The sequence below is a fragment of the Myotis yumanensis genome, unplaced genomic scaffold (genome assembly GCF_028538775.1).
Source record: "Myotis yumanensis isolate MYYU_CA2020_CCGP unplaced genomic scaffold, mMyoYum1.0.hap1 SCAF_2, whole genome shotgun sequence".
Classification (NCBI taxonomy): Eukaryota; Metazoa; Chordata; class Mammalia; order Chiroptera; family Vespertilionidae; genus Myotis; species Myotis yumanensis.
The window spans coordinates 197703323-197717653 of record NW_027223753.1 but is presented as its reverse complement, the minus strand read 5'-3'; the positions used below and the strand labels follow the sequence as shown (position 1 = coordinate 197717653).

The window sequence follows — 14331 nt, the reverse complement described above, 5'->3', positions numbered from 1 at the left end:
CTGCCTATGCCTGCTGGCCTGATCACCCCTACCTTCCCCCCCTGCCAGCCTGATCACCCCTAACCACCTCTGCCTCAGCCCCCGGCCTAAGCCACAGTCTGGCCTCTCTCTGCAGGAGGTGACCTGGCGGATCAGGGGAAGGCGCCGCCCCTATTACCCCACTGTTGCTGCCACTGCCGGCCTGAGCCTGGGCCCTTCATAGCCACACCTTGGCCCTTCGAAGCCGCCCACAGCTGCCTGAGCCTTGGCCCTCGCAGCCGCTGTGGCTTTGTCTAGAGGGACGTCCAGAAGGTTGTCTGGAAGACATCCGCCCTAATTAGCATGTTACCCTTTTATTAGTATAGATATTATAAAACCTTTCTTTCATCCTTAAAGGGATAGACATTCAGCAGGGCTTGCAAAGACTCACTTGTGTGTATTCTGGAATAGTTCTTTATTTCATTGCTAAGGAGAACTAGAGGGACTAGTTCTAGCAAGATTAAGATGTAACCTGTCTAGAATAGTTGCAGCAGGACTATCCTTCTCACCACTAGTTGTATAAATATTTGCCTTTATATTTAAAACAGGAAATTTCTCTTGGTGTCAAATACTTTTTGGGTGAAGGAATAATAAAACCTACAAGTTAACTAATTTGAAACAAGTTCTGAGGGTCTAGTCTGAATTTAAGTAGCTTGCTTGCCCTACAATTCTCAAATAATCTATTTAACTCTTTTAATCCCCAATTTTATATATATATTTGGTGAAAATGTAAGGTCCTTTCAAAGATACCTTGAAATAAAGTTTAGTATTATGGAAATTAATTGAGGCAAGTGTAATTAGACTTGGACTTGATTGAATGGAATACACAACTGAGAATTTTTTTATGCCTGTCATATTTGTTCTCACTTTAACTTCACAGAAAGAATAATTTTTACTGTACCTGACGAGGAGTTCTTTCTGATTTACTCCTACACCATTCCCAGTCTGAAAGGTCTGGTTTCTGACTCTCCTCATGAGAAAGCCTTCTTTCTGGCCCTTCCAAAAAGGTGGTTTCTTCATAGTGAATATCACCTGTTTTTTCAAAGAGCAGTGGGTCAACGCCCTTTTCATTGTGGGAATCCTGTTTAGCCTCTGTAATATCAGTATTTGTATACTTGTTAATGCCTTTAAGTGTGGAGCTGTCCAGGGAGGGTGTAGTGCTGATTTCCACTTTTATGGCACTGAAGATATTAGGAGTGTCTCTCTGAGAATCTTTTGGAGTTTTGCATTCATAGTTCATGAGATTGTGATAGGATATAGAATTTCCATCATTACCATAGTAGTCTTCATGTGCTATTTTATAAATTCCATAACTTTGTTCAAATGATAGATTGAATTCAAAGCAGTTTCTCTTGGCTAAGTAAAAACAAAAACAAAATTCCATGGTTAGGAAAGTAGATATAAACAACAGTTGAATATACATAGTAAATAAAATTAGGAAAGTGCATTCAACCTCATTACTATGAATTTAAAAACTATCTTCATTTACTTCTTGTCAATTATGCAAAGCAATTATGCCTCACAAATTCAAGTCATTTTTTCACTCCGTGCCTAATGTTTCTCTCTTGCACAATGAGAGGCTTGAAATACATCCAATTCCAAGAACCCAGTAGTCTTTAAATCAGTTTTATGTATCAAAAATTTAACTATTAATTAGAAAACTCTCATAATGTCTCAGATGTGCTGTCTTTAAGTTAGGGACAGTGCATTAATTATGAAATGTAACCAATAAAAACACTTCTTGTTAGTGACTGTCCTTAACATTAAGGTAAATACTGACTGAGTTAACTAATATATGTAATAGGTTATAACAATATAAAAGGTTATAACAATATAATATTAGTCAATATTAATATTGACTAATAACTTCCAAGTAACTTAGTCTATTAGAATATAGTCAGGATCTTTTGAAGTCTATACTACACTTAAGAAAAGGAGATATAATGTATCTATTCTGAAAAGCAAAACTCTGAAAAGCATGATTAACTCTAGTCTTTTGTTTTAATCATAACTTGCTAATTACAATGTACACATATGTAATTATATCAATTTATAAAAATAATTCTTCAGAGAAATATGTCACCAGATACTTTGATTTTGTCCACAATTAAAGCTTAAAATCTGATTGTGATATAAAATATTTTAACTACTTAATTTAAAAAGAACACATATCATGCAAACAAAATGAGTCTGAAAGCCATATCCAATGCAAATGTCTACCACCTGAGACTGTTAAAACCTTTTTTTTTTTTTTAACATTTTTGTTTTGAGACATAATACAGGTGACTGCTGGAGAGAATTGTTATTTCTGTAGAGTATTTTTATTCCTGACGTTCATCATCAGGTTGCAAGTCTCAGTTTCCATTCAGTGAAGCTGAGATGTGGAATTATATTTCCATCTGCATAATGAACCTGTGGTAAGTATGAGTTAGGGAAAAAATCCTTTCTTGTTTCTGGAGTTCACTGATAAAGATTTAAAGGGGGGATCCTAGTTTGTTGAGGAGAAAAAGCTTAAATGTGAAATCGGAGTCACACTCCCAAGAATGAAGGTACTGTCATTGATCAAGCCCCTGCATACTTGAGGACAGGCCATCTTTGGGGTTTTCTGTAGTGTCGTCCTAGCAAAAGGAAAATTTATGCGGAATCCTCAGACAGTGAAAATATATCATTTTTATTCAAAGAATGCCCCTTGGATCATAAGAAATGAATAGAGTCATTTGAACTATAAGTATTTTAAACTAATATTTCTCACATTTTATTTTAGAATCCATGCCTCTTTCTGTATGCCTACATATTTCAGGGCCTTCCCTGAATTTTAAAATAAATACAAACAAGAGCAAGATACAGAAAACTATTATTTTGATCTTGAAAGGCATGGTTTTTATTTCAAACATGAAATTTTAATGTTATTGTTGATTCTGCTAGTTTGCCCTACGCTCTTCTATCTCGGCTGTATCAGATAGAATACTCCCTAGACCATTTGCAGTGATGTCTGTTGCACTGCTTTACTTTTCAGCTCTGATACAGGTGCTCTTTACTTCTTAAAAGGACTGTCCTGAACCACTTAACTAAGACTTTTCATTTTCACTGGCACTAGACTCTTTTCACAACTTTAAATACTACAAGAAGCTGGTTCATTAATTTAGTGGCAAGAGGTTAACATTTGATAGACTGTTAGAATTTATCGACTTGTTAATGTTTTTTATATGCTTTGTCCTTTTTTAAAAAAAAACTCAGGTATTTGGTGGGGATTTTGTTTTGTGTTTTTCTAAAAGCAGAGGCATACACTTAAATTTTGTTTTGGAACTGTTTTAAGGCATTTATTCTTACTCTAAAAACTCTCCTAAACCCTGGAAGAATACAAGCAGCAAATAATGAAAATGCTCTTCTGTACTGTTCCATTAAATAATAATGGGCGATAATATAATAAATCTTTAACTCTTTAGAGAGTTCATCTCTTTTCAGGTGCAGGCTTCTTAATGTAGACTTGGGAGATGAATTTATTTCCTACTCTGGGCTAAGAGCTATGGTGGACCTGATGCCCAAGAGCCCTCGTTGAATTTACCTGAAATTATTATTCAATGTATAAGCACTTCACAGCGTTGTTTTAAACCCACTCACTTAAAACTTCCTTCCAGCACTGTGCCAAGAATTGTTTCACATTATAATTTCTTTCCTCTATTTTCCATTTACATTTGTCCTTGGACTCTTTGCCCCCTACTTGGGTGGGCAACTTTCTCAATAGACCACTTTTCTGTATTTGACTGTATGCTATTGCTCCCAACCGCCGCACTGAGGAGGACTTACTTTTTCCCCCATCAGATGCCACTGCATATGTATCCTGCTTGCAGTTGATGATGCAGCCACAGGGCAGGTGGGTCCAGCGTTTGGACAAGACAAACACGGGGGTTACAGTGGTGGCCAGCAGGGTTAGTAGGAAGCTGAGTAACTCGAAGGGAAGGCTCTGAAAGCCCATGTGCTGGACCACCATGTGGATCTGCAAAGGAGAGAGCTTCAGACATATCCCAGCATCACACTTTCACTTCCCCAGACCTTTCCCCCAAGCATGCTGTCCCAGACTCCTTTTCCTGACCCCTTCCCTGCCAGAGAGAGTTCTGCCTCTGGGCTGGCACCCCTAGTGGTGGTCTCCTGGGATCTCAGATGCTCCAGACAGAACAGGACTTTGGGGGTTTACACTCCTGAGTGTCTGATCTTGCCTGCCGCCAGCTCAAGTCTCCACCAAGGAAGCACAGTACACAATGGGGAACTGGGGGTGCTACTGGGAAAACAGGCAAGTGTCTGTGAAACCTGAACCTGGTCCTCCAGATGGCCCTTTGTTACTTCCCTGGAATGTCACCTCTGTGCAGGCCAGCTGTCATAGCAGGGTGCTGCCCTGGTACTTCTCAACTGGGATCCCTCTGAAGGCTTGAACAAAAGCCTGTTTAGTCCCTTCTCTTCTCTCTCTACTTCTGCTTGAGCCTCTCCTGCTGGGATGGGCGTTTCCTGCTAACCAGGCTGGAATGGAGTGGAGAGAATGGAATAACAACAGAAGATGGGGGAGAAACAACAACACATCTCTTTTTTATAACTGCCTCCTTTTCTGAATACTCCCAGGGATTGCTATGAGAGAAGTGAACACCCTTGGCCACGACAGATCTTGGAAAACTCAGTATCCAATGCCCCAAAGCTCTCCTCGCCCCCCTCCCCAATTTTAATGTTGAAAGAAGCATTTGGTATCAAGGCTTCTCTGCGGATCAGCGCTGCCCTTCAACTGCCTTCCTACAAGCGCATCTCTAAAACCGCGAGAGGTACATTTGGAAGCGGACTCTCGGTGATTCCCCAAACCGGGGGCGCACGGTCCCAACACGCACTCACGCTGTCTGGCACACACACCCGCGCGCTGCGAGCAACTGCACTTTTACCATCATGGGAAGCCAAAGGATGACTTTGGTCAGCGCCAGGATCAAAGAGAAGCGCTTCTGCGCTGTGCTCACGCTGAAGCTCCTGGTGCCATAGAGAGTCCCCGGGTCCTCACGCCTGCAGGCTCCAGCCCCAGCGGCGGCGCTGCGCCCTGGCCCGCGCTCCTGCTCCACCCTCCCGGGCGGCCCAGGCCCCAACACAGCGTCTGAGTTCGGGGAGCATCCCGCAAAGCGACGCAGGGCAGGGCCCAGAGCATCCTCTGGGCACAGGGAAAGCACTCTCTCCCCAGTTGGAGGGGTCCCGGGGGTGGACGTTCCGCGGGAAATCTCCTGGTAGTGAGCATGGAGTCTCAGCGGCTCCTCTGAGCACAGCAGCTGGTGAATGAGCGGGACCGAGAGGCCGGCGAGCAGTCCGAAGGCTGAAGTGTACACCGCGAAGAGCAGCAGCACGTAGGAGCTGGAGCAGTCCGCCAGGCAGCCCCAGGGCGTGCGCACGAAGGCGCCCCAGCCGCACAGTGGGAGCGCGGAGAGCAGCAGGCTGGCTGCCCACACGGTCAGGGCCACGCCGAGCACCTGGCTGGATCTTCTGGAGGCTGCCTGGCTCCCTACAGTCCTGTGCATCGTGTAAAAGTTGTATGAGACTAGGAGAGTCGCCTTCAAGTTGCTCGAGAGGCCCTGGCACAAATAGAGTAAGGCAGAGGTGGTGCACAGAGACTGGAAATAGTCAAAGACCTCGTTTGGCCACTGCAAAAACATGAAGATGGTCACCGACAGGACGCTCAGGAGATCATCCCCACACCAGGACGCCACGAGCATGGACACAACAGTTCTGTTCTGCGTTTTCAGCAGGGAAACTAGTGAATAGATGCTGCCTGCCAGGGCTGCGAGAGTCAGGAAGCACGTCAGGCAAAAAAGGTAGACGTTCAGAGTTCCTGGTGGATTTAAAAGATCTGTCGAATTATGATTCTCTTTCCATAGACTAGAGTCATTTGTTAAGTTATTGAGAAATACAGACATTGTCCTCAGTCAATATTTAATTTCCCTTTCCATGAGCCTGTACATATTCTCAAAATAAAGCTGAGCTGTTAGTTGCAAATCAGATCTCATTTTCTCCTACCAAGTTTCCCTCTACATGTTCCCCTGTCAGTCGAGCAGAGAATGGTCAGGCATTTCTCCTTTAGATTTGACTCAACCCATATTAAAAATTGGATTCCATTGAAAGCATCAATGATAAACTTTTCAACATTCCCATTAAAAACAAACCCAACCAAAACCTCCTCCCTAAAACCATCAAGTTTCAGGCATAAAGGCAAAAGCTCCTCAGGCAGATTGGAAAAAAAAATGCTGTCTGGGTCCTTCTTATGGAGCAAAGCAGTTTGTAGCTGGAGAAAATCAAACTCTTTTCACTTTTTAAGAGCAGTGAAATGATGCATTTGTTTCCAGAGCTGGATTCAAAGGCAGAGAGAGTATCAGGTAGGTTTCAGCTTTGCCGATTCAGGGAGAGAGGCAGAGAGAGAGAGAGACAGAAAGTGGGAGAGAAAGAGAGAGAGGATGAGAGAGACACAGAGCACAGCTCCCCTTCTGAACCGCTGTGTTCTTCAATCAGCCAGTGATCCTCGGAGCTGCAGGAAGGAGGGAGGAGCCAGCTCCAAGCAGGAGAGAAGCAGGAACAAAAGGGAGGGGAGTTCAGTGTATGAGCCAAATGATATCCATCTTCTCAGCTTGCCTCATCTGAAACAAGAAGCAGTGTCCTTGCTAAGCCTTCCCCTTTGGTTTTAACATATAAAACTAGCCCGAATACTTGCTCAGGTTTGATGTGAATGACAAATACCATTTTTGAGAAGTCCAAACTACACCATGAAGGGGCTACTTTTATTCTTATCTAGACCTCTCTGATTCATAATCTGTTGGAGGAAGAATATTATCAATGCCATGTTTAAAAGAATAGGAGGTACCAGCTTTGTTTTTTTTGTTTTTTAATACAGGGTGGGGCAAAAGTAGGTTACACTTGTGAGTAGGAAAAACAGTTTATTTTTGTATTATTATTTATTAGTTATTATATTATTTTCCATACAACTATAAACCTACTTTTGCCTCACCCTGTATATGTTGTACTTAATAATAAATAATAAAAATGTCATTACAGTCCTCATTATACTAAACAAGATTTTGCAGAATCTTTGATAGAGCCATACTAGCTTTAGGAATATAACTATTTTCTGACCATTTTATCAAGTTAAGCGAGCCACCATTTGAATAAATAATATTTCTTGTTGTTAAAGTCAGATTACATTATATAGGGCCAGACTGCAGGGGTCCTCAAACTACAGCCCACGGGCCACATGCAAATACAAATATTGTATTTGTTCCCGTTTTGTTTTTTTACTTCAAAATAAGATATGTGCAGTGTGCATAGGAATTTGTTCATAGTTTGTTTGTTTTTTAAACTATAGTCCAGCCTTCCAACGGTCTGAGGGACAGTGAACTGGCCCCCTGTTTAAAAAGTTTGAGGACCCCTGGGCCAGAGTGTTGCCAGGACTGTTGCATAGAATCATTGCATCTCTGAACTGATTTAAACAGTGGTCAGTTTTACAAGAGGAGATGTTTAGCAAAGAAGTAACTGACAGCAGTAGTTCTGATCTGCCGTTTCCCAGGATGCTTTGGGGTGGCTACCCTACAGTATTCCTTCTCAGCTCACCCTCAGGACCAGAGGGGTCTGAATGGAAGTGGGGTAAGGGAAAGGAGAAAGTTGATATGATTACGATCTAAATTAATGGAAGTGCTAATAGAGCTCTGAACACGCCGTTCATTTTAGAGATAATTGAAGCTACATTTTGAACCTGAATCTGTTCAAGTGGGAAGTGATTGTATTAGGCATTGCCAGCCATACGTTTCAATAAATACAGTAGGCGCTTTGCTATTCTTGACATGGTGTTTGAGTTCCCCTTTGCTCTGTAAATGGAACACAATCATTGTGACAGTTAGCACAACACTCTAGCTCTCCCTACTGTTAACATAGACCTTACAGTGTGTTGCGAGTAAAGATCTGGGGTAAACTCATCTTAAAATAATGTTGCTTCAGAAAGCACAAAATGATAAACAGAACTTATTTTTTTACTATGTTCAGTGTTCTGTGGCATGCTATCCTCTCTCTTCTCAGATCTTATTTTTTCCTGCCATATGCAAAAATATTATTATTTAATATGGTATTTAACTCTGGATTTTCATTTGAGTTGGACAATCAGTATCACACTGTTAAAAATGAATAGGCCTTAATAATAGTTGTTGCAATACCATTTGATGTCTAGGGACATTCCCTCTATCATTACCATCATATCTGGGTTTTCTATTAAATATAAATTTGCAAGAGAGACATCTTACCAGAATGTCACCCTGGTCTCTAGGCTATAACAAAAGAAGCCAGAGTGTTAGCACACATCCAAAAGTTGGTGGAATTATAGCCATTGGGGGAGCTAGGAGAAATATCTGGAAGGCAGCTATGCTCACCACTATACCACCAACGCCGCACTAGGAGAAATATCTGAATTTTACTCCAGACTTTGCAGTTGTTGGCTGTGTAACCTTGGACAAAAGTTTTTATACTTTCTCTGAGTGTTTGCTTTCACATCTGTAAAATAAGAGGGCTTGAATGGATTATTTTTAGGCCCTTTCAAGTTCTAAAGGGACAATAAAATATTTATTTATTTATTTATTTTTATTTTTTTTTTGTTTATTATTATTATTATTATTTTTTTTTTTTTTTATTTTCCTCTTAAAGTATTACAAAGGGTATTACATAAGTATCCTTTTTCCCCCCCCCGCCCTTGACAAACCACTCCCCTCCCTTACCCCCCAGTGTCTTATGTCCATTAGTTATGCTTATATGCATGCATACAAGTCCTTCGGTTGATCTCTTACTCCCCTCCCTCCTGCCCCCCAACTCTCTCTGGCCTTCCCACTGCAGTTTGACAATCAGTTTGAGGCAGCTCTGCCTCTGTATCTATTATTGTTCAAAAGTTTGTAATGGTCTTTATTATCCATGAATGAGTGAGATCATGTGGTATTTTTCCTTCATTGACTGGCTTGTTTCACTTAGCATAATGCTCTCCAGTTCCATCCATGATGTTGCAAATGGTAGGAGTTCCTTCTTTTTAACAGCAGCATAGTATTCCATCGTGTAGATGTACCACAGTTTTCTAATCCATTCATCTACTGATGGGCACTTAGGCTGTTTCCAGATCTTAGCTATGGTGAATTGTGCTGCTATGAACATCTGGGTGCATATATCCTTTCTGATAGGTGTTTCTGGTTTCTTGGGATATATTCCTAGTAGTGGGATCACAGGGTCAAATGGGAGTTCCATTTCCAATTTTTTGAGGAACCTCCATACTGCCTTCCATAGTGGCTGCACCAGTCTGCATTCCCACCAGCAGTGCACAAGTGTTCCTTTTTCTCCACATCCTCTCCAGCACTTGTCGTTTGTTGATTTGTTGATGATGGCCATTCTGACAGGTGTGAGATGGTACCTCATTGTTGTTTTGATTTGCATCTCTCGGATGATTAGTGACTTTGAGCATGTTTTCATATGTCTCTTGGCTTTCTGAATGTCCTCTTTTGGAAGGTGTCTATTTAGATCCTTTGCCCATTTTTTGATTGGATTGTTTATCTTCTTTTTGTTAAGTTGTATGAGTTCCCTATAAATTTTGGAGATTAAGCCCTTATCCGATATGACGTTGGCAAATATGTTTTCCCACGAGGTGGGTTTTCTTGTTGTTTTGTTGATGGTTTCTTTTGCTGTGCAGAAGCTTTTTATTTTGATGTAGTCCCATTTGTTCAGTTTCTCTTTAGTTTCAACTGCCCTAGGAGCTGTATCAGTGAAGAAATTGTTTTGGCATATGTCTGAGATTTTGTTGCCTTTGTATTCTTCTAGAATTTTTATGGTTTCCTGTCGTACATTTAAGTCCTTTATCCATTTTGAGTTTATTCTTGTGTATGGTGTAAGTTGGTGGTCTAGTTTCATTTTCTTGCATATGTCTGTCCAATTTTCCCAACACCATTTATTGAAGAGACTATCTTGGCTCCATTGTATGTTCATGCCTCCTTTGTCAAAAATTAATTGAGCATATTGGTTCGGGCTAATTTCTGGACTCTCTATTCTATTCCACTGATCTATATGTCTGTTCTTGTGCCAGTACCAGGCAGTTTTGAGAACAGTGGCTTTGTAATACAGCTTGATATCTGGCATTGAGATCCCACCTACTTTGTTCTTTCTCAGGATCGTTGCAGCTATTCGGGGTCTTTTTTTATTCCAGATGAATTTTTGGAGAGTTCGTTCTAGATCTTTGAAGAAGGCCATTGGTATTTTAATGGGAAGTGCGTTGAATGTATAGATTGCTTTGGGTAGTATGGACATTTTAATGATGTTGATTCTACCAATCCAAGAACATGGTATGTTCTTCCATCTGTTTATGTCTTCCTCTATCTCTTTTTTCAACGTCCTGTAGTTTTCTGAGTAGAGGTCTTTAACCTCTTTAGTTAAGTTTATTCCTAGGTATCTTAATTTTTTTGGTGCGATGGTAAATGGGATTGTTTTTCTGATCTCCCTTTCTGAAAGTTCACTGTTGGTGTATAGAAATGCCTCAGATTTCTTGGGGTTAATTTTGTATCCTGCTACATTGCCAAATTCATGTATTAAGTCTAGTAGCTTTTTGATGGAGTCTCTAGGGTTTTGTATGTATAATATCATGTCATCTGCAAATAAGGACAGTTTTACTTCCTCTTTTCCAATTTGGATGCCTTTTATTCCTTCTTCTTGCCTAATTGCAATGGCTAATACTTCCAGTACTATGTTGAACAGGAGTGGTGAGAGTGGGCATCCCTGTCTTGTTCCTGTTCTTAGGGGAAATGGTGTTAGTTTTTGTCCATTGAGTATGATGTTGGCAGTGGGCCTGTCATATATGGCTTTTATTATGTTGAGGTATGATCCTTCTATTCCCACCTTTCTGAGAGTTTTTATCAAAAATGGGTGTTGGATTTTGTCGAATGCTTTTTCTGCATCAATTGATATGACCATGTGGTTTTTTTCTTTCAATTTGTTTATGTGATGTATCACATTTATTGATTTACGGATGTTGTACCATCCTTGCATCTCTGGGATGAATCCTACTTGGTCATGGTGTATGATCCTTCTGATGTACTGCTGGATCCGATTTGCTAAGATTTTGTTGAGGATTTTGGCATCTATGTTCATGAGGGATATTGGCCTGTAATTCTCTTTCATTGTGATGTCTTTACCTGGTTTTGGTATTAGGGTGATGCTGGCTTCATAGAATGAGCTTGGAAGCGTTCCTTCCTCTTGAATTTTTTGTAGTAGTCTGAGGAGGGTAGGTTTTAGTTCTTCCTTGAATGTTTGGTAGAACTCCCCTGTGAAGCCGTCTGGCCCTGGGCTTTTGTTTGCTGGAAGCTTTCTGATGACTGCTTCAATTTCTTCCATAGTTATTGGCCTATTGAGGTTTTTAGATTCTTCCTGATTGAGTTTTGGAATGTTGTATTTTTCTAGGAATTTGTCCATTTCCTCCAGGTTGTCCAGTTTGTTGGAGTAGAGTTGCTCGTAGTATTGTTTAACAATCATTTGTATTTCTGTGGGGTCTGTTGTTATTTCGCCTCTATCATTTCTGATTTGGTTTATTTGGGACCTCTCTCTTTGCTTCTTGGTGAGCCTGGCTAGGGGTTTGTCAATCTTGTTTATCCTTTCAAAGAACCAGCTCTTGGTTTCATTGATTTTCTGTATTGTTTTTTTGGTCTCTATTTCATTGATTTCTGCTCTAATCTTTATTATCTCCTTCCTTCTGCTCACTCTGGGGTTTTCTTGTTGCTCTCTTTCTAATTCTTTGAGTTGTAGAGTTAGATGATTGACTACCATTTTTTCTTGTTTTTTGAGATAGGCCTGTAGAGCTATAAACTTCCCTCTCAGGACTGCTTTCATTGTGTCCCAGAGGTTTTGGATTGTTGTGTTTTCATTGTCATTAGTGTCCAGGATGTTTTTAATTTCTTCTTTGATGTCATCGGTAACCCAATCAATATTTAATAACATGCTATTCAGCTTCCAAGTGTTTGAGTATTTTGGGTTGTTTTTATTGTAGTTTATTTCTAACATTATGTCATCGTGGTCTGTGAAGAAGCTTTTTATGATTTCAATCTTCTTGAATTTGTGGAGACTTTGCTTGTGACCCAATATGTGGTCTATTTTTGAATATGTCCCATGAGCACCTGAGAGGAATGTATATTCCGCAGCTGTGGGGTGAAGTGTTCTGAAGATGTCAATTAAGTCCATCTGATCTAGTGAGTCATTTAGGATTGCTGTTTCTTTGCTGAGTTTTTGTCTAGCGGATTTATCCAGTGATGTCAGTGGTGTATTAAAGTCCCCTACTATGATTGTATTGTTGTCGATCTCTCCCCTGATATCTTCCAGAAGTTTTCTTATGTATGTGGGTGCTCCTGCAATGGGTGCATATATGTTTACCAGGGTTATATCTTCTTGTTGTATTGATCCCTTTAGTATTATGAAGTGGCCTTCCTTATCTCTGGTTATGGCCTTCACTTTGAGATGTACTTTGTCAGATATAAGTATTGCTACCCCAGCTTTCTTTTCCTTTCCATTTGCGTGAAAGATATTTTTCCATCCCTTCACTTTCAGTCTGTGTGAGTCCCTTCTAATGAGGTGGGTCTCTTGTAGACAGCAGATGTATGGGTCATGTTTTATCCATTCAGCCACTCGATGTCTTTTGGTTGGAGCATTTAGTCCATTTACATTTAAAGTTATTATTGAAAGGTATTTGTTTGTAGCCATTTCTTTTTGTGTGTGTGTGTGTGGCTGTTTTCTTTCTGAGCTTGATATTTCTTCTTTTTACACCAGTCCCTTTAGCATTTCTTGCATGGCTGGCTTGGTGGTGATAAACTCCCTTAGCCCTTTTTTGTCTGTGAAGCTTCTTATTTCCCCTTCAATTTTGAATGATAGCCTTGCTGGATAGAGTATTCTTGGATTCAGTCCTTTGCTTTGCATCACTTTGTAGATTTCCGTCCATTCTTTTCTGGCCTGATGTGTTTCTGTTGAGAAATCATTTGATAATCTAATGGGAGATCCCTTGTATGTTACTTTCCGTCTCTCTCTTGCAGCCTGTAAGATTCTCTCTTTATCCTGAACATTTGCCATGGTAATTATGATGTGTCTTGGTGTGGGTCTTTTCGGGTTCACCTTGTTTGGGACTCTCTGGGCTTGTGTGACTTTTTTCTTCCCCACCTCAGGGAAGTTTTCTGATATTATTTCTTCGAATAGGTTTTCTAATCCATGTTCATCTTTCTGTTGTTCTGGCACCCCTATTATTCGTATGTTGTTTCGTTTCATGTTGTCCCAAAGCTCCCTTAGGCTCTCCTCCTGTCTTTTAATTTTTTTCTCCATTTGCCGTACAGTTTGAGTGTGTTTTGCTTCCTTGTCTTCTAATTCACTAATTCGGTCCTCCGCTTCTCCCAGTCTACTGTTGATACTTTCAATGGAGTTTTTTATTGAAGCTATGTCACTCTTCATTTCTTCTTGGGACTTACTTAAGTTGTTGATTTTTTCATCTGTTTCTTCTAGCTTCTTGCATAAGTAGTTGAGTTTTTCATCTGTTTCTTCTTGCTTCTTGAACATGTGGTGCATGTACTCTAGGAACCTTATTCTGAATTCTTTTTCCGTCATGTTGCATATCTCTGTCTCACTTAGCTGCTTTTCTGGCGAGTCCTCCTTTTCTTTCCTTTGGGGGTTTCTTTGCCTACCCATGTTTGATCTCGCTGACATATGTAGATGTTGAGGTGTTCAGTGGCTGCTCCCTGGGTGGCAGGGGCTCCTTGGGTTGTGGTTGCTGCTCAGACGTTTGCGGTAGCAGCTGCTTTCCAGTTGGCAGCAGCTCCTCTGGTGGGTGTTGTTCACAGCTGTGTTGGCTCTTCTGGCTGGTGGGGGGAGGCTTCACGTACAGTTGCTGTTCCACAGACAGAGGGTGTGGTGATCAGGAGGCTGTGGTGATCAGGAGGCTGTGGTGATCAGGGGGCTGCTGTTGCTTGGATCTGCTGCGTTGATTTAAAGGCACAAAATACAACAGAGCAAGGCACAACGTACCAGGCACTGAACACAAGTATATTCACAATATTAATAACTCCAAATAAAGGTGACCACCCGAATTAAGAGAATTAGGGGATAAGGGAGAAAGAAGAGAAGAAGATAAAAGAGAGAACAGAAAAGAAAAATAAGAAAAAAACAAACAAAAAAGGAGTGCAAAAATAGAATTGGGAAAAAAGAGGGGGGAAAAAAGAGAGCGAAAAAAGAGAATGAAGTAGAAGTGGGGAAGAGACTCCCCGT

At 40.8% G+C, this 14331-nt stretch overlaps 1 protein-coding gene and 1 long non-coding RNA gene across 2 annotated transcripts in view; one reads left to right on the top strand and one right to left on the bottom strand.

The window, feature by feature from the left end:
• Window positions 1–6561, bottom strand: part of GPR149 (G protein-coupled receptor 149) — a 50209-nt gene extending 43648 nt beyond the window's left edge. Inside the window, exons 1-3 of the mRNA XM_070403656.1 lie at window positions 4941–6561; window positions 3826–4015; window positions 920–1374 (exon numbers count right to left, since the gene is read on the bottom strand). Coding sequence (XP_070259757.1) covers window positions 920–1374; window positions 3826–4015; window positions 4941–5954 — 1659 coding nt within the window. The 5' untranslated portion in view covers window positions 5955–6561. The remainder of the gene's footprint in view (window positions 1–919; window positions 1375–3825; window positions 4016–4940) is intronic.
• The window catches only part of LOC139002292 (uncharacterized), a 118792-nt gene that overhangs the window by 51423 nt on the left and 53038 nt on the right, over window positions 1–14331 (top strand). The gene's annotated exons all lie outside the window — the stretch shown is intronic.